A 23,814-nucleotide genomic window follows, 5' to 3' on the forward strand; every position below is an offset into this window, starting at 1 on the left:
AACAGCTATTAGAGTATTCTGCCCATTTACACAGCACCTGCACTGAAAACAGGGGCATGTCTTTAGTCTTCTGTCCATAATTTAGTTCTTCCACCAAAGTCTTTCTCGCAAATGGAGTTTGCAGGAGAGTTTTCATAGAATTAGAAGACTGTCTTATTCATGCTTTATTCCCCATATTTAAGTAACGATGACCGTCACTATCTGATGAGGCATTGTACTGGATGAGTTCTGGCACCCTCAGAAGAGCTGTTAGAATCATGTAACAGAAACATGAAACAATGACTAGTGACACTGTGGTATTAGCAACATTCATGTTACAATTAAACTGATCCCTGTTGCAGAGTATAAAAATGGAGGAAGCATCCATGCAGCTGTTATTAAGACTAAGCTGTTTTAAAACCAAGTTCTGTGAATAAACGTGCACTGGTTCCATCAATTTCCATCAATTTTAGATGGTGTGGAGTCATCAGCCCTGGTTAACTATGAAAATGTCACTTTTTAAGTTTTATTATGACTGTAAAATGCTACATTTTATCTAATAATCATTTCTGATACTTAAGCACACACACAGATAAATTTAACCTCTGTCTTGAGCACTTCGGTCATTCCCATCTTGGTCTTTGAAAAGCAGCTTGCTCTGCAGCATGTCTTGCTTTATCGTGTATTTTACTGCAAATTGGACCACGATTTAGTAAAGAAATATCATGTTGTATTCAGTAAAATCTGAAACTAGTCATTGAGACCATTAACTGATAAGGAAAGTGTTTACTGAGGTCATGGATCTAGTGAGAAGTTGTGTAATATTTTCATACATTTCTATGACTAGATGCTTCCTTTGCAACAAAATGAGTCGCCCCCTGCTGGCCATTAGATAGAAGACAGGTTTAAGGTAAATGCAGTCAATGGCTAATCAGTGTGAAAAGTAAAAATGTTTGCAGAAAACTGCCAAATGTCAGCCTCTTTGTCAGTAGTTTTGTGTGCCTGTAACCCCTTCACACTTTTCAAATTTCAGACTGCAGGAACAAATATCCTTTATAATCGTCCTGTTGGAAATAACTTCACCTGAAATCTTAATTCTCTGTGTTAATGAGTCTACTTTAACTGCAGATCATTTTTGTCTTTTGAGAAAACCTCATCCATGAGGATGTTTATGTTTACATGTTCTCATCGTACTTGGGAATCTGAAGGGTGAGTTGTGCATTCGATTGGCTGATGTGATGCTGTGATGTCATAACACGAGAAGTGAAATACTCATACACAACAGCAAGTACAGAGCAAACACCAGCCATTAGGAGTGGTTGTTGTGATTGACTCTTCGTTTTCCCTGCATAATGAGTGATTTGGGTTGACATCACCCCATTTATGAGTCAGTGTAAGTTACTTCAAAGTATCCTAATTTTCATTCTAACGCTGAATTCTCATGATTTTACACCAAGTTTGGCAGACTGATGCTAAATGCTGTTTGTCAGTGTTGCTGCTGAGGAACAAATTATCCTGCTTACCACTCTATATAAATTTGCCTCTTTTTTTCTGTTTCCCGGTTGCCTCACACTTTCCACCTGCAGCAAAACTGCATCCACCTCATTGCAGGGATATTGTTGTATCACCTGTGCTTGTGTGCATGCTGTGCTTAAATGTGTTTTTTCATTCAAATAAACACTAAAATAAGTGATTTTACTGGTCAGCGACATCCCTAGAACTCTAAAACTACTGTATTGCTGAGCACATGTGAAACAGCTTTTTAAAGCATGCTTTATGCTTTAAGTTTCTAAAGAGGACCAAAAAGATTCAAACCTGTTTCCCCCCCTATGGAGATCATTATATGATTGTGACTGGCGTAGGTGAGGTGTTGCTTTTCCAATTGTTGTTATTCATGTGAAGTGTTTACTTGGCCTGTGTTCTGGGAATGCCTCTCCCTGTGGATGCTGCTGAGGGACTCTTCTAAGAACTGGACAGCTTTCACCCCGTCTGACCAGAAGGCTGTGACGCACTCGGCTGCAGATCCAGTGACTCACTGGTACTCCTGTTCCTGGATCTGTGAAAGCTTGTTCTCTCCTTCACGGCGGTTCCTGCCCTCCCTGACCTAACAGGTCCTGGTGTTTCCACACGTCTCGGCTGTGATGCACAGATGGACCACAGGCAGGAGAAATCCTTCCCACTTCCTCTGAACATGAGGGTGATGGTGCTCATCTTGTCTTCACTTATAATACAGCAGGAAGCCAAACAGTCCACATTGAAAGCAAATAAAGAATTGCATTTAGCAGAAATTCATCAAAATATGAGCTCTAAGCTGCTGACTGACAGCTTTTAGCTTTTTCTAAGCCTGTTTTAATTTATATGCCTGCCAGAAGCACCTTAATCATTGGCCTCAGCTTCTTAAACAAGAGCCAATCAGTTCCCAGATTGCTGTGTAGTACCATAGTGTAATGGCCACATAGTTTACTTGAGGGACAGACAACAGTATCTTGGCCACAGATACTGGAGGACCAGTCACAGAATCAATCCACTGACTTTCTGGCTGGTAAATGACCCATTCTACCTCCTGAGCCACAGCTGCCCTGATTAAGTTTTAGACTTTTTGATATCACTTTCATTTCACTAAACCAGCAACTATGTTTGACCTCTGAAAACTATCCAAAATGTCTAACAAACCGTCAGATTTTTCTGGTGTTCCTTTATAGAAATCCACAAATCAGCAGCACCTCCAGCAGCTTCAACAGTAATACTGCACAGCGATGGTTCAATATTAATAATCTAATGATGTCATCTCATATAGAGGGATAAAACTAGCACTTTGATTTTTCATGCAAGGTATTTGCTTCTGGAGTGTTTTACATTGCTCTTTATTATTTGTAATGTCATACTCCAACTGTTATCTATTATGCTCCTACTGTTCTGCCAGACTAATAATATTCTAATCTAATAAAATACTGTGCAGTTTACATAGCCAAATAATGAGTGAATGAGTTGTCAAATATAAATGGCATGTTTTCTGATCAAATGCCCCTTCCTGTTGTTGCAGCTACCATTTATCTGTGATTCCAGTGCTGGAAAATAAGAGCACTTCTAGATTAGATACGATTAATCTACACCATGCCTGAAAATGATCCTCCCACTCATTTCACAGCTCCTTACTGGCCAGAGTTCGCGTCACATTAATTTTTGTGAAATCAATTCTAAACTATGAAATGTGATATATATATATATATCGCAAGGACAGATAGTGGTGTCTGTTGTGAGTGGTCAGATCTGCTGTTTGTCTACATTCATACTGAGAGAGCAGTATGAGAGAGCACATTTAATTAGAGAATGTGAATGTCTTTGCTCTTGTCAATTTTCCTTTTGCAAAAAATATTTTTAAGTGAAAAAAAGAGAAAATATAACAAAACAAAACGCTGTGTAGGTTGGACGTGGAAAACAAGCAACACTTTCCACTAAACACCAATGTTTTGTTGATCCATCCACCACCTTGACCTCCACACAGACTACATGCTTTATGAAAGAATCACCTGTCTTCCATGTAATCTCCCAATATCATCTCCCAATATAATTTCTATAAAAAAGCAGAGGGTGGTGACACTTGCAAAAGGCAACTACACGCTTTCCTGTTGCATAAAACAGCTTCTTTTTTTTACCATCAAACTGGCAGCTGGCCCATTTTACAAGCTCTCTTTAAATGGCTGTAACCCCATCACCATTTGTGTTAGAAACAAAATTCAAATGGTTTCAGAAAGAAGAGACAATGAGCATTCAGGGCATATTTGGTGTATCACAGTAGTACAAAGCATTCACAAGGTACTGTTGTCTGAACACAGACAACTCTTGCTCTCTGTGCACGTGGTAAAATCCGCTCTTTCTAGATTTTACCATGGCCTACAATAGCCTGTATAATATCTGGGTGATAAAGGGTTAACATAAGACGCATTCATTTCAAATTTTGAGCTGTATTGAAAGTTAATAAATTTACTCCTGAAGATGGTTGAGATGATAAAAACTAAACAGAACCTGCGACAGTGGCTACATATTGAGCTCTTCTTGTGCAATAGGGCAGCAAGCAGAATATAAAAGTAGAACACTATAAATAAGGATGGCTTGAAGAGAGGAGTCAAGAAAGTAGTGAGAAGAAACAAGTATGACTGAGAGGGTCTGGCCTCCCTGAGGGTTCGCAGTTCCTTTGGTAGTGTATCACAGGTGATCTCCTCCCTATTTCTTTTCCATCAACACATCAACTCAGGAGTAAACAGACACACAGTGCTGCAGTGGCTCACAGACAGACGCAGATGTGGCGTTTCAGATCAAAAGCAGTAGACAACTCAGCCATTCAGGACAGAGAAGAACGCCTTTGTTGGGCAAGCGCTCGAGCCGAGCTGTGGGAGGTCAAATGACTGTCTAACATCTGTCAGTCATCCTCCAACGAGCCGAAACCTGACGGCACCTTGCTGCCTCCATTAGTCTGCCTCCCACATACCTGCAGCTACAGCTGCTGCGTTACATACCTGCCAACCTCTCAGCCTGCAAGATGCATCTTTATTTGCCAGGCTGCTAATATTGTATTCCTTTTGCTTTCTGGATAACTTTTCACAGCTAAGACTCCAAATGTCCATGACAAATGTCTTAAAGAGTCGTTTTCAACTCCATATTGTTCATTTGTAACGTCTACTAGAGCACCTTTGCATTCAGAGACTATAAGATAATGGTCTCTTTCTAATCATCTGCTTACAGGTGTCCACTATTATGGACATGTCCAATATGGGCACTTGATGTCCATTATAGTTACTGTTTTTTACTAGACTTGTTTAGGTCTCAGTCACACAGGTCTAGAGACCAGTCAGGAACTCCATGGCAACCTCTGGCAACAGGGGAAAAATGTTTATTCCCCAGCTGGCTGGCAAACAGTTGCTAACTGTAACCAGGTCAAACTGGTCACCAAGGTGCAGGAACCAAAGTGGTTGTTTTAATCACTAGATGATTGCCACTGTCGATGCTGACAAATTGCCGTCCTCCAAAACAAACTACAGGTTACTGCAGCAGCTTGCTAGAATCACATCAATCAAAATGAGGTTTTCAGTGCAACACTATATGCATTTGCAACTAATTTTACCTAGCTGACTCCAGCAACCCTTTCCAGCCCATCACAGAATTGTAATTTTTCCCTCACAACCTGTTTTTGCTAGATGGTTGCAACTGGTCACTAGGCTTGTGTGACTGAGCTGAACTGGACCTCTCCTCCATGTTGAAGCATTGGTTTGCTCTGAAATTAATCGAACTACCAGGTTGTCCAAGAAGTCTGCTCTTCTTTGATTTTTTGATTAAAATTCTAGTGCTATTTGTGTATTTGTTAGTGCAACAGGATTCTGTGACTTTGCACTGCAACCTGTGAATGCACTTTGTTTGTGTGTACATGTGCAATGTTTTTAACTTTTAGTTACACAAATTAATTATTACATTCCCCTATGATTACAGTTTATAAAAAGAACGATGAAAGACAAACTGAATGAGGAGTTAGTGACTATATAGGAATTGATATTAGTGGCATTCTGTAAAAAAAACCATTTTACATTAATTATTTGTACTGTGATTGGTTGGAGCTGTGTTTAGATGCCAGCTTACAAAATACCAATTTTGTGCTTCTAAAATTGAATGTGTGTGATTTAAGTGCCATTTGAGCCTCTTCCTCTGCCTCCTTGATTCACCAACACAGGTGAGGGTGGTGTGGGTGGAGGCAAAAAAGCCTTCACTGTATCCAGATCTGAAGCCAGGCCCCGTTTTGCAGCTATCAAATGAAATCTCTTGATGGCTGATCCTCACTGCAGTGATACCTTATCTGCATATTTCAAATACGTTACAAAAGTGCATAAACTGTCATTTAACTGCGTCTTTAAGTGTTAGCAACAGTTCTGCTCCAGTGCTGACATGGAAAAAGACCCAGTATTGTGTGTGTGTGTGTTCGTATTGGGAGCGATGGTGCACATGAGCCTCCCAGCCTTAGCAGGGTCATTACCAAGATGAATATAGTGATTATAAGGATGAATAAGGTGTGATTATGATGATGAATAAGACGATTAGGGATTTTGTCATTGCTGCTAGGATGGCTGTTCATTAAGAGGGAGATGATGTCAATGTGTAACATGCATGAACCCATTACCTTTTCATCCACAGGGGATGTATTTGCTCATACCTGTGCATGCATCCACATGGGAATGCCGCAATAGTGTAACTGCAGACTAGAGGAGACCATTTGTGTTCATTTGTGAAGTTAAATGACCCATATAAACAATATATCTCTTTCCATCCGTGGTGTAATCCAACAGTAAGTTTATATGTTTGACCCGAAAGGACACAAGCATACCTGACTGACTTTGCAGGCCTCTGTGTGGAGTCAGCGCTAGCTTACAGGCTGCCGTGCTGGTACTATAACAGCTGCTGACTAATACTGCATGCTGTGTCACTGAAGCCGCTTTGTGTCCAGGGGTTAAAGACACCTCACCGGCTCCAACCATGTGATCCCAGATAGCTATATCCATGGCAACCGCAGCGAATGGTTCTGATGTCCACATGGCAACGGCTGCTGTAGGGACTGAGGATGGTGGTGGGAGGAGGAGGATATGGAGGAGGGGAAGGAGGGGTTTCTGGATGCTGACGCACTCAGTGGCTGCCTGGAAAGTTTTCGAGAATGCCACCCACTGGCAAATCAGAAGTGGGCTTGAATCTCTCTGTCTCTAACTCTTTCTCTTTAAACTGCACCTCCTACTCAGTCAAGTCCTCCTGACCCCCCCTGCAGCCCCCCAACCCCCCACCCTCCCCTTCCCATCATGCACCTCCTACGTGTTTGTGTCTCATCAGACCTTTGTCTCAGTTTGCAGCAATGTGGCAGCAGTTATCATGCTCGATCACTGTTAGAGGGTTTCATGTGTGGGCAGGCGTGACCCGGACGTCTCTCTCCTCTGCCATCCAGGAAAGATTTGTCCAGTTCTGTGTAATTGTTAAGATACTGCTGGTACCACCACTTACTGCAGACACCGATGAAAGTTTGTGACGGTCTGTTTATTTAGGTTTAATCTTAACCCACGTTACATTTGATTATTACTAATTTGATTATCACATCATTAGATATCGATCAACATTAGCTAACTGGAGCCTTATGTTTGCTTTTCATGTTGCTCAATAACCAGCCCACATACCAGTAAAAAAAATGTTACCTCAGTAAAGGTCCATATATACATTATTTTAGCTTTAAATTTTATTTACCTTCGAAGTGAAGAACTCTAGACTGCTGTTAAGTTTCCAAAGCAAGACAAAACATGGTGGACGGAGCAGCCATTTTTTCCTTCAAAGTTTGCTCTGGGGGGGTGGAGCTTCTGGAGATAAAACATGACTACTCCGTTTCATTTCAACATAATTCAGTCTGATAAACTGATAAGCCTTGGTTCCTTAAACAATATATAACAATTACAAGATAGGGAGTTCCTTATATGCAAATTCAGCATCTGGCTTATTGCACTTTTTTCAGTGTGCAGTGTTATAGTTTTCAGTGCATTATGGCAGCAAGCAGAGGTCCAATTCCATCAACAGTTAGTAACGCCCTATCTCCAGCATTTTGGCCACTTTTAATTTGAAAAACAGATATAAGTGATGAGTGAGGGTTGAAACTGACTGCACGTTTTTACACTAGAACTTGTCAATCTCAAGTTAAAACAGACTATAAATCATAACTTGCTTTATCCCCTGTTTCACTCTTTATAGGAACCAGATTTTAAAAACTAGCATCATGGTGTATTGAAGCATACTTGCAACAACTTATTAAGACCATAATCTCATTATATAGATCAAAAGAGAAGCAAGGCCATTTTTCCACAGATTGGATCATAAACAGCTTTTTACAGCCAGAGCAGTTTCCTCCTGCTGGCCATTAGAAAGAACACAGGTTGTCACTTCTGCATAAGATTCACTTGACCACACAACCGATCTTTCATATATCATCTATGCTTCTTTGTTATTAGAAACACTTTATTTTAAACAGAGTTTAGTTTGAAGTTAGGCAGTACTTTAGGAAATCATGCTCTTTGAATAACACAGCGATAGGGAGGCTTTTCAGTCAGCTTGATAGATGAGATGAATTTGTATTTAAAGAACTACTCTGGCAAAATAGTGTTGGGGGACTCGTTAGGTTAACGTGTTACTCTAAATTGGCCGATATGATTGCAAATGGATGTCTGCATCTCTGTAATAGACCTAACTGATCACCTGTCCAGTGTGTCCCCTGTCCCTCACCCACTGTAAGCAGGGTAGATTCCATCCCATAAACATCCCTATTTGTGTAAACAGCTAAAAAGAGGGATAGGGTGGAGTCATCTTGGGTGTGTAGAACTGTAACTGAGCTTTTTGTTCTTTTATATCATATAAATTAATCAGCTACTCAATGAAGATAATTGTCAGCACAAATTAGTTTGATTCAACTTAGTAAACCAATGATGAGGAATTTCTGCAAATTTTAAAACAGTTTTCACTCATTTCTTCCCCACTTCTCACTGAGGTATGAAAGTCCAACTCAACCCTCTTTATTTAGACCAATGATAAGTGATCCCCCTTGAGTCGCTTTCTCAGATGAAACTTCTCCAAAGATACACAAGTAAACTGATCTTCATGTGTCAAATAACTGGAAAGCTCAAGCAGGAATATTGATGCTCTTCTGCGCTGGATATAAAACCAGATAGATGAATCATACGTGGTCATGTTCCTTGTTACTGTTATTTCATCTGCATTTGAGGATCTCACCTACTGCTGATGATACTGTTGTGTGATATGTTGGTTTAATCACTCAGAAAAAGAAGGAAAGTAAGCTAAAATCCCTCCGTGTGTGTTCTGTCAGGCTTTGTGCAGTGATTTCGATCATACTATATGCAGCAAAATGGAGATTAACTCACAGTCGAGGGGGAAGAAATGACTCAAAGCTGCCTTAAAACTTGAAGAAATTTCTCAGCAGCAGGTCAGAAAACTGCCTGCGAGAATGATGACAAGAGAGAAAATAGGAGTTAGTGTTTCCTGTTCCTGTAATAGCCAGGGGCCAGGGCCCATGCTTGTGCTATCAGTAGCATTAGAAAAACGTTCTCAGCTTCGTCACGGACCTTTTTTAACCAGTCAACACCTAAACTTTGGAACAGATCCACATTGGGTTGAGCTCTGCCTCAGCTGGAGCTGGTCCAATATCCTGCACCTAAATGTGAACATCACCCTGGGGAAAGCTTGAATAAAGAGCAGCATGGCAACATCACCAGTCCAACAAGAGCTCCTCCTCGGTGTTATGTGTATGTGCTGTGTAAGGGCCGTGAAAATGAGCCTGATGCCGGCTGGATAAGCTCCGGCCCCTCAGGACTAGACCCTGAGCCCCTCTCATTGCCACACACACTGTACTTCACTCCTGAGTGTTTCTGCCACTCCAGGCTCTGTGGTAATGAGGTGCTTTATGGCTGCAGGGGACGGGAGGGGACACAGAGGACATGGGGTTAGCCCATAGCTCATTCCCAGTATAGGAGGGAACGGCGGTCAGTGGTGTCTGGACTGATTGACTTAGTCAGGATAACACCCTCTCTGGACAACACTCAAAGACTTTCCTCAACCACAGCTATGGGTCCGTGGAGGGACTGGTGATGGCTCACTCCCAGCAAGAGATCACAGATAAACCTGCTCTATCGTTTTATGGCGGCAGCTCAATAAATCATGGTCACTTGCTGCTTTTCAGTCCGGCTGGGCAGGCTGTGGTTATTTCAATATTCAGAAGTGTCAGAAAGTTTCATTTTTCATCTATTCTGTTAAGTTATCTGAAGTCCTTTGAGGATTTAGTTTTTCATTTTATCTGTTCATCCTTCATGTTATAATGCTTCTCTGCAGAGAAATTGGTTTTTATATTAAAATTCCTCTAATTTTACTCCTTGTTAAACACACTGACATCCACCGGACAACACACATTAAACCTCCAGCGTGTTTTACAGCAAAAGATCAGTTCCCATTTTAATTTTAGCTTGTTCTTAGCATTGCTTGAGGCCTGACTTTGAGCTGCTAATATGGCTAAAATCAGACTGCTCACCTTGTTGAACCATAAGTAGAGTCATTTTGGTCCAGGATGAAAACTAAATACTAAATACTAAACGGCTCATCATTTAATTCAGTACAACAATTCATGGATGACTTGTTAATTGTTGTTTTTTTTAAAAAAGGGTATCATTTCAAAGTCCTACATACTTTCTGCTGTACTTTACAGAGCTAATAGCTAGATCTTTATACTCTAACAAGCTAAATAAGGCAAAATAAATTTCATACACACTGGTATGCACATGATATGCAAGATACATGCTAAAAACTTGGCAAACAAGTTAGATTCAACTAGTGAAGTGTAACTGTACATTCTTGTGGTTTTGTCTGCTAGTGTGTGTTTGATTCGTGGTGCTGCATCATATAAGAGGCCTGCAGCATGCCCTGCCCCTCACACATAGGCTTCTATAGAAGGAAGCTTTTTTTGATTGGGGAATAAATCTTTTTCATCTTATTCAATGAAAAATATTATTATAAATATTATAATTATATCAATATTATTAAGTAACGCGTTATTGCTATTTTTTTCCACTTACTTTGACTTCATGAAGTTTAGACTCGAGCCATACTGAAATTTTCTAAAGTCCTTGGCTCAAAGGCAGCTGGACTTCTTTTGGGTCTTGATAGTTAATAGCTGACAACCCACTCCAGGGTAAATACTGGGATTCTCAGACGACAGGTGAAATATCTTCAAGAACCAAATGAAGTCCAGTTGCTTTGACTTGAGCACTTCAACCAACCATGAACTGTAGGATTGAGAATCTACGTCAACATAAAGGCACAGTGAAAGTGCAAAGTTGGAAAGGAGAGCATGTTGGAGTTCAGTTTAGGGTGAAGCATCATACCTGCTAGACATGAGCATCTTTGCATATTTGCAAAGAAAACATCTATTTCACCAGTTTTGTTGTAACGCTGAACATCTTAGCTGATGGTTGAACATTCAGAGATTCTCCTGTTGGTAGTTGCTTCAGTTGCTGACTTGAAAATTGTTAAAAGTTTAACTCAGTACCACCCACTTCACTTCACTTTTTTTTTTTTTACCTGTTTTTGCTACAAGTGGCTGAATTTCCCCGACATTTTTTGGTTTTTGAATACTAAATCACTGCGGTCTCTTCTTGAGACTATGCCTCTTAAAGCTGCTAGCAGTGCGGTGCACTGACTACGTTCAGGATGTGCTAAATTGTAATCAACACACTGCAGTTTGTGCACCAATTAATCTAAACACAAGCTTTGTCTGAAAAATATTGCCAAGGTATTTCTGAAGTTATTTCAAGATCACCTGCAATTTACTGTATTTTTTTCTCTCTGTGTAGAAGAACTGTGCAAGCAATATGTGTGACGTTTCAATTAAGAATACTCTATTTTGTAATTTTTAAAATAACACCAACTTGAATTCTGCAGGAAACACCATTAACTTCATTGCATTGTTAAAGAATTTAGGATCTTTTAAAAAAAATGTTTGTACCTTCATCCTGGATCATGGTGGAAAAAAATGAATTTCCAGCCGCCTTGTGATTTTAAACACAGAGCTCTTTGGTTACTCGGCATACTGTGCTGAAAGTACAAGAGCTGCTCAGTGCACACAGGTGTTTCTCTTCAAAGTGATAAGTGTCTTGACCCACTGAACACCTGAGTCTTCAGTAATACCTTCCCATTCACCAGTAGTCCCCCTGCCAAAGCTCCTAATGGCCAAACGGATCGCTCCGCGTTGTGCCCCTGCATTCACACTCACGTGGGGAGGCCTCTGAAATGAAAATGCCATTATAAAACATTTACCAGCCTGCTGAGTTTACATGTCTTACAAGAAAAGGACCGTTTGGAGCGGTTAAGTGTCACATAAATCTTTCAGCACGCTAATTGAAGTGGTTCCCCCAATAGGCCACTCTCCACAGCTGGTATTACAAATCACACAACTGTGGATAGGCCAGCCAGCTGCAAACCAAATCTTACACCCACTTGATAACGCTGTTAAGACACACACATGGTGCTCTGTGGGTTGCTGCTGCTGCTGCTAGTTTGCTCAGACAGCTCCACTGGGAGTGTGTAATGTAGTCGTATGTAAACACAAGTCATCTTTCAGTGAAATATGCTCTGAGAGGAGGCACAAGTGTGTCCCCCCTCGCCTCTCTTCTCCTAGAAATGCAACTTATTTAAAGCTTATTTAAGCAGGTATGTTGAAGAGGTACTGGCTGGGGGTAGTAGTTGCAGAAGGTGGTGGGGTTACACCTGCAGTAGTCACCAACTCACTACTGAAACTAGCATGCTACAGAAGCTACAGAAGCTGTGGTGGATTATTTTCCTTCAGCTTCAGTTATCTTTAGTGAAAAGAAATCACCCAGCAGCTGACTGGAAATTTGGTCCGCCATCCAAAGAGGAGCTTCACATCATATATCAGAGCATCATGTGCAAAACTGTGGAGGACCGTTAAACTCTGGAGGCCCTATTCATGGCTCAGCAATTACACTGACACTCAGACTTGATGTATTCCACCTCCTGCTCCATCTTCCCTCGCTGTCCTTCAAAACCTCTCTGTTACCTGCCCTTCCTATATTTATCTCTCCTCCTCCTTCCCATTAATTGTCTTTCTTCCTGCTTTTCTCTCTTTTTGTCTCCCCCCCTCTTTGCCACAGAGCCTGTTGATGAAAATCCTTCTTATTTCATTGTTTATTAATGGGTTAGAAGCAATAAATGAGTGGTACACTGTTTCACACCTTTTGATTGTCTGAATTTATTAGAGTAGTTTTGTATGAGCAGCCCCTCAGTTCATCCAGCGTATGACATGTGAACTTTAGCTCCTCTTCCATTAAGCTGACTTTATTCTGATAAACACCAGGTGGGTCTAAATGATCCACATAGGTGACCATATTCAGAAATCCTGCAGATCCTAGAATAGAAAAATAAAAGTTTAGAGCTGAGAACAGGAATGGACTGACGACTCTCAATTTGTACTTTGAATTTGGCGTAAAGAGCATAAAGTCGTCCTTCGTTGCATCAGTGGGTCAGGATGCTGCTGGTGGTCGTGGTGATGTAATGGTGTACAGGATATTTTGTTAGCACACTTTGACCACCTTAGTGCCTGAGCATTGTTATTGACTATGTAAATCCCTTTATGACCAGTTAGTGATCTTCTGATTAACAGGGAACCGTGTCACAAAGATCAGATGAGTTTCAGTTTCAGTTACAAAGACTTTCTTCACCTCACTACAGTTGTATTTTTATTGTAACTTCTTAGTCAAAGAAGGACTAAATATTAGGACTACATGAATGTTTTAAGGAGTTCACCTCATTCTTTAGCAACTTTTTATAGCCTCTTCTTTTCTTAGTAATCAGACCTCTTTCAGAACTCTGAAGGGGAATCTGAAGGTGAATATGGCGCGTGTCAAATGGCTGACTGCAAATTTTCCATAGATATTTATAAAAATTATATTTATAGATATTTAAATTAAATGATTTTATAATCCTTTAGAGAAAACATGATATATAAAAGCTTATATATAAAAATTCTTTAAGGGGAACAGTGCAATATCGTTTCAGGTTTGGCTGAAATGAAAGAAACGTGGCAGAGTGACTAAATATGACACGATTTAAAAGCAGTATTAATGTTCTTATTGAGCTTTATTTGGAACACTGGTACTCAGACTTCCTTAAAGAAAACATCTGTGTGAACTGGTGATTCTCACATATATCACATGTTTTTTACCATTCAGGTCTGACCTGTGCTTTTTAAATTGCATCAGCTCATCTATTTCTCATGTTTTCCAGTAGTTTAATGGCTTTGTTAGTACCTGCAAATGTTCATTCATTACAAAATTAGCCTGTTTTTATTTTTACTGAATTATGGTAGTATTTGTGCTACATCTGTAGGCAAACTTTATAAGTGACAGTGAGGCAATCAGATGAACATTTCTCCATTCAATACTCGTACCAGACAACAGCTGGCGCTAACCCACAGGTCATGATGAGAGAGTCGATCGAGGGCGCTTTGATGGCTTGTTTTGTCAGGTGACGCTCTCTTTAATATCTGAGTGGTCATCACCAGGGGGTCCCCTTCCCACCGCTGTATGTGGGCCTTTCACAGAGCAATAACCGCATCCCGCTGTGCCCATCATGCCTCGCTGCCAAGACCTCCTCAGCACCATGGTAACCAACACCTGTTCCCCTAATTAGAGGGCCACTGGAGGGAAAGGAGATGAAGAAGTTAATGAAACACTAATCTGGTCCAATCAAACGGCCAGGCATCTGCCTCCTCGCTGCAGCAGCAGGTGACCATAATGGATGCCTTACGGGTGCCTCCCCCGCCACATCACCCTGAGTGACCTCATCAATGCCAGATATCTGCACGGAGCAGACAGGCAGGGAAGAGCTGGAGGGAGGGGAGAGGAGAGGGATGCTGTTTCCTGGATGGACAGCATACCTGAACGGCGAGGTGTCAGCCAAAAAGAGATGAGGTTCTCTCTGCACGGCAGTTGGAGCAGCTCCAGGTCGCACCAGCTGCACAGCTCTTGTTTACAAGCTGCCAACTGCTGCCAGAGAGGCCTGATGCTCAGGTGTGCTTTCTAAAGAGATCAGTCCACTCATATGAGCTGTTATGACACTGTCTGTGTTGACCGTTAAAAGAACAAAAGTGTTGTGCATGATCATAAACCAGTTTGTGTTTAATTAATAGTTAGTATTAAACTCTGGCTCTTTTCCACAGTGGGACTTTTGTCCTGTGTCGCTCCCCTCAGCCCCTTCCAGTTGCAACAGATAACAGCCCCTTCCCAAGCCTGGATCTGCCGGGGGCTTCCTTCCTGTTAAAAGGGAGTTTTTCCTTCCCACTGTCGCCAAGTGCTTGTTCACTGGGGGTTGTCTGATTGTTAGGTTTTCTCTTTATTACTGTAGGATCTTTACCTTACAGTATAAAGCACCTTGAGGTATATGTACTGTTTGAAACCTAAAATATTCAGTTAACTTACAGTAAAGACCAAAAAAAACAACCATGACTTGGTCAGGACCTTTGAACCTGTCCTCCAAGTTGTGGAGCTGTGAAAATGATATTTTAAAAAGTCAGACTGAGAAAAGCTGAAGAACAAAAACATGAACATGCAAAACGGTTTTTACCTTTATCTACTTCACTTATACAACACAACAAAACAAGTAATGTTGGCATGGCCCACGTGTTAGATTCAGTCTGGTACACCAGTAGTAACTGGTTGAGGAAAGTCAAATTCCCTCCTCTATGGAACTGAGGATACATAGTCTGTTGATGATATGGAGTGTAAAAGGTCGACGTGTCTGTCTGATATCAAAGTGGCTCCAGTTGTAGATTTTTGCAGTGTTTCATTTAGAGCTCTCCTGAACCCTCTTTCTGTTTTCACTCAACAGGAAACTTCAAAGGCATGTGTAAACAGATAGACCACTTTCCCGAGGAAACAGATTATGAAGCAGACCCATCTGAGTACTTCTTACGTAAGTATATATTCAGTCTTTACTTTCACATACAGAAAAATTGTGACTTTTTTCTGTTTGTCTTTAAAGTGACCACACGAGAAAAAAAATCACTTCAGGAATTTTGCTTCTCCTTCTAAAATTTCTTTTTGAAATTCTTTCCACTTTTTGCTCAGACTGGAGCCAGTCGCTGCTCTTGGCCCGTGTGTCAGCACCGTCTCTTCCTGCCTTTAGCGTGAGGCTGGCCAGGCTGAGCCCTGCCAAGCAGCTCGTCTGTTTTTACTGCTTGGCTGTGTGTAACATAACGTGCAGTGTTACAGTCGGCTGTGTACCCTGTAAACACAGCCCATTGATTTCTACTCTCTTTTTCTTTGTGCAAGCAAGACAGAGATGCTTGTCGAACTCATTTGCCAGCTAATCCTAAAAATCACAACAGGTGCTGTTACTATCACTAGGTCAATAGTCCCATTAATCTTTGTATTTGCTTAAAAGATAAGAAATTCAATTTAGAGATTTCTCCCCTCTTTTGAAACACTGTATAATAATCAGTAACTAATTGTTAATACTTTTATGAGCACACTTAAGCTTTAAATCCTTTTTTCTTTGAGTGGATTTAATTTGGTTTGTTTTTTTGGAAGGACAGAGAAGAAATTTTTATGAGCTGCCTTCTTTCTTGTAATGCAATCTGTTAACACAGCTTTCATAGAGAAACTTTTTTGGAGTGTAATACTGATTTTGGAAACACATTGGCTGGAGTCCTCATATCCACACTGAAAAGTTTATATGGACACTTGTAACTTTGTGACTGCTCCAGGCCTGCTGATAGCTGATAGTGACTGTACATGTTTCTGCTCTGCTGAAGTGTGTGGTGCAGTTGTCACTCATGAACTGTAGATACGGAGGTACAGTTCTTCATTGCACAGCAGGAAATATTCGCACTACTCAAACTTCTCCGTGTGCACTCTGTGTGCAAAAGTGCCCCACTGCATCCCCTTGGTTCTGAATATCATTACCCCTGAGACACTCACAGCGATTCAAGAAAAAATCATAATTTTGGCATCAATGTTCATATGAGAAAACACTAACAGACTACTAGAAAAAGCATAAGACAGATTGAGGGCAAAAAGCATGTGATCATTTGACCGAAAATGAGACTTTAAGTCATAATATCCAGAAACGATTTGTCATTTTTTAACTAAAGGCAACATAATTTTAAGTAAGTAAGACTGAATTATGTTTAAATATAAAGGTTAAAGTAAAAGGAAAGGTGTAGGACCTTCCCTCTTACTTTTTTGTTTTCTTTACAAATCTTTACATTTTTGTTTTTTAATTTCATTGCAATCCTGATATTTTTGTGTCTCATAGTGTTGTGGAAAACTCTAAATAATGAATGGCAATAAAAATAAACATTCTGAATAGTAATAGTAGTAGAAGGAGTAGTAGTATTCATTTTTATAGTATTCAAGATTTGTTTTTGAACTTCCAAAGAAAGCCAGGCCTTTGTCATCTTTTCGTACATATGGTTTGAACTTCTAACGCATTTCTAACGTGCAAACAAATTCAGGTACAGAAATATTGATAAATCACTGATTTACATGCAGATTTGCGTATATGCACTGCTAATAAATGAGGCCTAATAGCTTGATACAGAAGGCGGGCGTGAGCTTCATCCGAGTTAAAAAATATTTGAACTCTACTCTCTAAAGTTTGCTACAAATAGATGTGTAGATGACTTGGTCATATAACTATATTTTTCTGTAAGTACTGACATCTGGAATTTTTACGTTTCATTAACACTCATCATAATTAAACATAGGTGCCAGCTTTAACGCTCTGTCATACTTCATAAAAATGCCAATGTCCCGAGCCCTGGTTGACCTCATTACCCCCTGCAGCCTGCAGTGATTTGAAAATGTAAGTCAGAAAGTGTCCATCCTCTCGTCTTCGTCTGCAGGGATTGTAATCGAGGCCTGACAGACAGCCGAACGGTGTGTGCCAGTGCTGGAGATTAAGCCCGGCCAATTAGGCTGCGTTTGACTCAGCGCTCTGAGCGGTTGTTCCCGCCCGTATGCACCGCGGTTACGATAACAGCTCTGGTAATGATTCTAACAATGCCATAGCCCTGGCAAAAGCAGATCACACTCATAACAAGGCATCTCTCAGGCTGAGGATGACAGTCATGGGGTAGAAGCAGCGGTCTGGCCCTCAGACCACTGATGCTCTGTGCACGCGCACGTTAACCTCTTCCCAGGCTGTGACTGGAGGAGAAGGCCGCATTGCTCCCAGTAGCTTGCCAATTAGGACACTCACATCCATAAATATTTCAGCCTCCTTCTTATATAGGTCAGGCCTCTCTCGGTCGTTGTCTCTCTCACTCTCTCTGCATCTCTTCACCCTCACACCTCACACTCATAGTTTTACATGTCAGGAGTTGCACAGTGCCTCATGTCATCTCAGTCACGATGATTTGCAGCATTGCATGTTTTTTTTTATCCCGTATGCACGATAAGGTCATGTGGGATGCAGTATGCGTGTCTTTCATGTTAAACCCCAGTGATGCTTTTATACATCGGCGCTTTTCCCTTTCACGGACACACCTGGCATTTCCATAATGAGGAGTTTCACGGTGCCTCTGGGTGGCCAAAGATGGAGAAAAGCTGCCTTTGCTCTCACAGCTGAGGGAGAGAGGGGATAGTTATGCAACAGGAATGATGTCACTTCAGGTGAAGGCCCGACGGAAGTGACATCACCGGCGAGCACGGCGTCCAAAATCAAGGGGACACACTGGTGATGTCATCAGACAGCATAGTGAGGAGGAGGGAGTGAGAAATTCGGTGATGTGGCTGCCCAGCATAAAACAGACAAATCTGACTTTACTGTGCTCAACATACACCCCCGCTCCACCGCACATGCACAGATCTGCTGTCCTCATGCCGACATCCACGCATGTACAAATACATACGAGCACGCCACATGTCAGTAGCTTCTCTGTGTGCGTGTTTGTGTGCGCGTGTGTGTCTGCTCCGTGAGTCCAGCTCTCCCAATAGCAAGGCAGTTTGCGCATCCACACGGGGTTATATAAGCCAGCTGAGGCACACTAAAGCGCCACTGGGTTTTTAGATCATGCCGTGTTGGAGCTCCCATCATCCGCTGCTCTACTGGGTGCTAAGCAGCTGAGAGAAAAGAAACAGAGGAAGAAAACGCCTAGTTATGCAATCTGCTAATACTAAAACCGAACAACGTGTAGCAATGAGAGGGAAAAATCATGTGCGGGGAGGAGATGTGGATGCCCGTGGATCCACGCTGGAGCAGGAAATTAACTGTTAGTCACAGGCAGGCACTTTAGTCTCTTGATATTGTTTTTAGCAGTATTTATTCAATTCAATTCAATTCAATTTTATTTATATAGCGCCAAATCACAACAAAAGTCGCCTCAAGGCGCTTCATAGATACAGAGAAAAACCCAACAAGCATATGACCCCCTATGAGCAAGCACTTTGGTGACAGTGGGAAGGAAAAACTTCCTTTTAACAGGAAGAAACCTCCGGCAGAACCAGGCTCAGGGAGGGGCGGGGCCATCTGCTGCGACAAGTTGGGGTGAGAGAAGGAAGACAGGATAAAAGACATGCTGTGGAAGAGAGACAGAGGTTAATAACAGATATGATTCAATGCAGAGAGGTCTATTAACACATAGTGAGTGAGAAAGGTGACTGGAAAGGAAAAACTCAATGCATCATGGGAATCCCCGGCAGCCTAGGTCTATTGCAGCATAACTAATGCCGGGCTCACACTGTGAGATTTTGTCAGTCGCGCGATTCAGCTCCTGCTCAAACTGTACGATTGACTCGCAGGGGTTAGAAGTTCGTAGGTCACGATGCAGGGTCTCACACTATACGACCCGATGCTCTGATGCGACCCGAGTGCTCACACTGTGCGTCCATAAAATGAAGGTTATAACAGAAATTCTGTCGCTCGCTCTCCCTCTCCGTCTTTCACTCACACAGACACGCACACCACCGCCATCAACTTTGCTAAATTGCTAATGAAAAACACTGATCAGGCAGCTGTGATTGAGCAGCAATGTCCATCCAACTATTTTCACGGTTGTTGTGGTCGTGATAATTTTGTGAGGCCACATCAAAAAGGCTCGGATGAGCTTTCCAAAGTTCTACAAGTGCCTCCATCGCTTGTGTCCAGATCACACGCTGCACTGCCGTGCTGCGCCGTCTTTTTCACCGACATTTATGTGTTTGCGCGTGCGCAGTGTGAGAAACTGCGGTGACACCCTCACGACCAAGCGATGATTTCAAACAGGTTTGAAATCCTCACGACCAAGCGATCGATGATCGGGAGCTGGTTGTGAGGTGTTAATCGCTTCTCGTTACCCCACGTATACTACACGATGCACGACGCACGATGAAGGCCAAAATCGGGCCGATCGCCAAAACGGTCGCACGACTCAAAAATCGTCTCAAAATGGGCCAAAAATCGCACAGTGTGAGCCCGGCATAAGGGAGGATTCAGGGTCACCTGGTCCAGCCCTAATTATATGCTTTAGCAAAAAGGAAAGTTTTAAGCCTAATCTTAAAAGAAGAGATAGTGTCTGTCTCCCGAAGCCAAACATGAAGCTGGTTCCACAGAAGAGGGGCCTGAAAACTGAAGGCTCTGCCTCCCATTCTACTGTTAAATACTCTAGGAACAACAAGTAGGCCTGCAGTGCAAGAGCGAAGTGCTCTAATAGGGTGATATGGTACTACAAGGTCACTAAGATAAGATGGGGCCTGATTATTTAAGACCTTGTATGTGAGGAGCAGGATTTTGAATTCAATTCTGGATTTAACAGGAAGCCAATGAAGGGAAGCCAATACAGGAGAAATCTGCTCTCTCTTTCTAGTCCCTGTCAGTACTCTTGCTGCAGCATTTTGGATTAACTGAAGGCTTTTCAGCGAGTTTTTTGGACATCCTGATAATAATGAATTACAGTCGTCCAGCCTGGAAGTAATAAATGCATGAACTAGTTTTTCAGCATCACTCTGAGACAGGATATTTCTAATTTTAGAGATGTTGCGCAAATGGAAGAAAGCAGTCTTACATATTTGTTGAATATGTGCGTTGAAGGACATGTCCTGGTCAAAAACGACTCCAAGGTTCCTCACAGCGTTACTGGAGGCCAAGGTAATGCCATCCAGAGTAAGAATCTGGTTAGATACCATATTTCTAAGATTTTCAGGGCCGAGTACAATAACCTCAGTTTTATCTGAATTAAGAAGCAGAAAGTTAGCAGCCATCCAGGTCTTTGTGTCTTTAAGACATTCCTGCAGTTTAACTAATTGGTGTGTGTTATCTGGCTTCATGGACAGATAGAGCTGGGTGTCATCTGCATAGCAGTGAAAATTTATGCTATGTCTTCTAATGATGCTGCCTAGGGGAAGCATGTATAATGTAAACAGAATTGGTCCTAGCACTGAACCCTGTGGAACTCCATAATTAACCTCAGTGTGTGAAGAGGACTCTCCATTTACATGTACAAATTGGAGTCTATTAGATAGATATGATACAAACCACTGCAGTGCAGTACCTGTAATACCTACATCATGCTCTAATCGCTCTAATAGGATATTATGGTCGACAGTATCAAACGCTGCACTAAGGTCTAGCAGGACAAGCACAGAGATGAGTCCACTGTCAGAGGCCATAAGAAGATCATTTGTAACCTTCACTAAAGCTGTTTCTGTGCTGTGATGAGCTCTGAAACCTGACTGAAACTCTTCAAATAAGCCATTCCTCTGCAGATGATCTGTTAGCTGTTTGACAACTACTCTTTCAAGGATTTTTGATATGAAAGGAAGGTTGGAGATTGGCCTATAATTAGCTAAGACTGCTGGGTCTAGAGATGGCTTTTTAAGTAAAGGTTTAACTACAGCCACCTTGAAGGCCTGTGGTACATAGCTGATTATTAGAGATAGGTTGATCATATTTAAGATCAAAGAATTAATTAATGTCAGGACTTCTTTGAGCAGTTTTGTAGGAATGGGGTCTAAAAGACACGTTGATGGTTTGGAGGAAGTAATTATTGAAGTTAACTCAGAAAGATCGATTTGAGAAAAAGAGTCTAACTTAACATCAATGGTACTAAGAGTAGCTGTAGATAATATTCCATCTGTGGGATGATTATTGGTCATTTTTTCTCTAATGATAAAAATTTTATTTGTGAAGAAGTTCATGAAGTCGTTACAAGTTAATGTTAATGGGATGGTTGGCTCAACGGAGCTCTGACTTTTGTCAGCCTGGCTACAGTGCTGAAGAGAAACCTGGGGTTGTTCTTATTTTCTTCAATCAGTGACGAATAGGAAGATCTGGCTTTGAGGAGGGCTTTCTTATAAAGCAGCAAACTATTTCTCCAGGCTAAATGATGATCCTCTAAATTTGTGACACGCCATTTCCTCTCCAGCTTACGAGTCATCTGCTTTAGGCTACGTGTTTGAGAATTATACCACGGAGTCAGGTACTTCTGATTTGAGACCATAGTTTTCACAGGAGCTACAGTATCCAGAGTCGTACGTAGTGAGGAGGTAAAATTATTAACAAGATAATCGACCTCTGTTGGAGTAGTGTTCAGATAGCTGCTCTGCTCTATGTTGGTACAGGTCAATGAAGATGATAACAGTGGGTGGATTATATTCTTAAACTTAGTTACAGAGCTTTCAGAAAGACATCTACTTTGATAAAGTCTACTCTCCACTGCTGTGTAATCAATTATTGTAAATGTAAATGTTATCAGGAAATGATCAGACAGGAGAGGGTTTTCAGGAAACACTGTTAATTGTTCAGTTTCTATGCCATATGTTAAAACAAGATCTAGAGTGTGATTAAAGTGGTGGGTGGGTTCTTTTACATTTTGAGAGAAGCCAATTGAGTCTAATAACAGATTAAATGCCATGTTGAGGCTGTCATTTTTAGCATCTACATGGATGTTAAAATCACCCACAATAATTATTTTATCTGAGCTGAGAACTAAATCAGATAAAAAGTCTGAGAAATCAGACAGAAACTCTGTGTAAGGCCCAGGTGGACAATAGATGATAACAAGTAAGACTGGTTTCTGAGTTTTACAGCTGGGGTGGACAAGGTTAAGCATCAGGCTTTCAAATGAATTAAAAGTCTGTCTTGGTCTTTCGTTGATTAATAGGCTGGTGTGAAAAATTGCTGCCACACCGCCCCCTCGGCCTGTGCTTCGAGATTTCTGGTAGTTAGAATGACTTGGGGGTGTTGATTCATTTAAACTAACATAATCATCCTGCTGCAACCAGGTTTCTGTAAGGCAGAGTAAATCAATTTGTTGATCAATTATTAAGTCATGTACTAACAGAGACTTGGAGGAGAGAGACCTAATATTTAATAATCCACATTTCACTGTTTTACTCTTTGGTTCAGATGTGGATACTGTACTGTTCTTTCTTTGTAATTGTTTATGTTTAAGTTGTTTGTTGCTGGCTTTTAGTTTGTTTTTTGTCTTTTTGGAAGCTGACACAGTCTCTGTGGAGATGGGTTTTGGGGGGGTAACAGGAGGAGAGAAGCTGCAGAGAGGCGTGTAAGACTGCAACTCTGCTTCCTGGTCCCAACTCTGGATAGTCATATTTTGGGGGGTTTAATAAATTTGTCCATATTTCTAGAAATGAGAGCTGCTCCATCCAAAGTGGGATGGATGCCGTCTCTCCTAACAAGACCAGGTTTCCTCCAGAAGGTTTGCCAATTATCTATGAAGCCCACATCGTTTCTGGGACACCACTCAGACAGCCAGCAATTTAAGGAGAACATGCAGCTAAACATGTCACTCCTGGTCTGATTGGGGAGGGGACCAGAGAAAACTACAGAGTCCCACATTGTTTTGGCAAAGTTGCACACCGATTCGATATTGATTTTAGTGACCTCCGATTGGCGTAACCGGGTGTCATTACTGCCGACGAATTATGATTTTACTGAAGCATGTATAGTGTAAACAGAATTGGTCCTACCCTTAGCCAGCAGTTTTAAATTTCCTTCAATGTCGCCTGCTCTGGCCCCTGGAAGACAATGGACTATGGTTGCCGGTGTCTCGAGCTCTCTTCAACTTTTGAATTAGTCAAACTGTTGATTATATGATCCAAACCTTTGTTATTTTCTGCAGTAGCAGTTTTGGGAATGTTTTACTCACCTCGATTTAATCATCACAAAACCAAGTGATGTTTAAAATTTGAACAGATAAATATACAGTGCTGTGCAAAAGTCTTGAGCCATCCCACAATAGGTGAAGCGATT

The 23,814-nt window shown here is 41.4% G+C and overlaps 1 protein-coding gene across 1 annotated transcript in view; it reads left to right on the plus strand.

Moving 5' to 3' along the window:
- The window catches only part of cacng2a (calcium channel, voltage-dependent, gamma subunit 2a), an 85,537-nt gene that overhangs the window by 38,220 nt on the left and 23,503 nt on the right, over positions 1–23,814 (plus strand). The window contains exon 2 of the mRNA XM_084925177.1: positions 15,454–15,537. Coding sequence (XP_084781303.1) covers positions 15,454–15,537 — 84 coding nt within the window. The remainder of the gene's footprint in view (positions 1–15,453; positions 15,538–23,814) is intronic.

Source organism: Perissodus microlepis, chromosome 4 (genome assembly GCF_051167445.1).
Source record: "Perissodus microlepis isolate ML-2025 ecotype Zambia chromosome 4, ASM5116744v1, whole genome shotgun sequence".
Classification (NCBI taxonomy): Eukaryota; Metazoa; Chordata; class Actinopteri; order Cichliformes; family Cichlidae; genus Perissodus; species Perissodus microlepis.